Here is a 1,828-nt window from a genome sequence, read left to right as displayed (position 1 = left end):
AGCAGAAGTGAAGTTGATTTTATTCAAAAATACATACAAAAAGACTCCCTAAAACAAACTTCWTATTTTCAAAGCTACATCTGTTTCAGTCAGGCCTTTTTAAAAGTTCATTCGCTGTTCTCCATGGGACTCTCCTGACTTTGGTCATCATTGTCTGATTTCTCATCAACTAGAAAAGAGAATGATACAATGAGCAGATCTGACATTTTCTGTCTGAGTTGACTGGTGTTGAGGGAAAGTACTCACTCTCTAGTGTCTGCTGTAGCTCCTGAATGGTCGTAAGAAGAACGTGAAACTGCTTCTTTCTCAACTCCAACTGTGCAGAATGCAAAAATTGCGTCAAAAACAAAAAAGGACACAGAAAAACGATGGTTTAAATTGAATAGATTGGMTTTTACCTTTGCATCCACATTCTCCTTGATGTGCGAAAGTTGCTGGAGTTCTTTGTCAAGTGCTTCCAGTTGCCTGTAGGTAAAAGAAAAATGAGCATGTTATCACAAAAAAAGCCCAAGCTAAGGTTTAGATATTTTGAAACAAAAGCCAACTGACTTGAGGGTTTCATGTCTGTCAGGGTGCTGCTGGATCACTTTAGCTAAAGCATCGTATTCTGGAAAGAAAGAGGAGGAAGAATTCAGTATAAAACAAAACAAAGGAACACTTGTGAACATAACAAATAGTGCATCTTGGTGTGTGCTCACAGCGCTTCACTTTTTCTACATTTTGTGTTACAGCCTTAATCCAAAAGAGTTTTTATTTTACACAGAACATCCCATAATCACATGAAAAAATAGTTTAAGAAATGTTTGCATATCTGTTAAAAAATACCCTAAGAAATCAAATGTACACAAGTTCTCCCAGCCTTAGATCAATACTTTGTTGATGCACATTTGGCAGRGATTACATTCTCAAGTCTTCATGAGAATAAAGCTACAAGCTTGGCACACCGCACTCTGCGCAGTTTCACAGATTCCTCTGTGCAGAACCTCTCAAGCTCCARCAGGTTGGATGGGAAGAGTCGGTGAACAACCGTTTTCAGATCCCTTCAGAGATTTTCAATCGGATTCTAGTCTTGCCTCAGCTGGGCCACTGAAGGACATTCTGAGAGCTGTCCCGAAATCACTTCTTTGAACTCTTGTCTGTGTGTTTTGGATTGTTATCCTATTATTAAATGATAAACTGTTGCCCCAGTCTGAGGTCATCTTTCCCCTGAAAAACARGCCCACATAATGAAGCTGCCACTACAGTGCTTCACTAAAGGGATGGTTATGGCCTGYTGATGAGTGACACCTGGCATTRGTTTGTCTCATCAGATCAGAGAATTTTCTCATGTTCTGAGAGTCCTTCAGGTGTCTCTTCATGTGCCTTTCGCTAAAGAAGTGGCTGATCACTCAATTTGTAGAGTTGGCCAGCTCTAGGAGGAGCCCTGGTTCTTCCATAAACAGATGATGGAGGTCACGGTACTCAGTGGGACCTTCAAAGCAGCAGACATTTTTCTGTACCCTTCCCCAGATCTGTGCTTTGAGACAATCCTATCTCACAGGTCTACAGACAACTGCTTTGACTTCATGCTTGTTTTGTGCTCTGACATGCAGATGTGCGCCTTTCCAAACATCCAATCAACCGAATGAACCACAGGTGGATGAAGCTGTAAAAATATCAAGGGTAATAATTGGAAACAGGATGCYCCCGAGTTCACTTTAGAACTGCATAGCAAAAGGTGTGAATACTTATATACATGTGATTCCTTAGTTTTTTTATTTTTCCAATAAATTTGCAAACGTTTAACACACACACACACACACACACACACACACACACACACACACAC

General features: G+C 40.4%; 1 protein-coding gene across 1 annotated transcript in view; it reads right to left on the bottom strand.

Annotated features, from left to right (window-relative positions):
- thoc7 (THO complex 7) overlaps positions 1-1,828 on the bottom strand; it is a 4,189-nt gene continuing 2,361 nt past the window's right edge. The window contains exons 5-8 of the mRNA XM_014009872.1: positions 550-607; positions 399-465; positions 247-316; positions 1-169 (exon numbers count right to left, since the gene is read on the bottom strand). Of these exons, the coding sequence (XP_013865326.1) occupies positions 108-169; positions 247-316; positions 399-465; positions 550-607 (257 nt within the window). The 3' untranslated portion in view covers positions 1-107. The remainder of the gene's footprint in view (positions 170-246; positions 317-398; positions 466-549; positions 608-1,828) is intronic.

Source organism: Austrofundulus limnaeus, unplaced genomic scaffold, assembly GCF_001266775.1.
Source record: "Austrofundulus limnaeus strain Quisiro unplaced genomic scaffold, Austrofundulus_limnaeus-1.0 Scaffold62, whole genome shotgun sequence".
Lineage (NCBI taxonomy): Eukaryota > Metazoa > Chordata > Actinopteri > Cyprinodontiformes > Rivulidae > Austrofundulus > Austrofundulus limnaeus.
The sequence above is the reverse complement of the archived record's forward strand: the minus strand, read 5'-3'. Positions and strand labels throughout refer to the sequence as shown.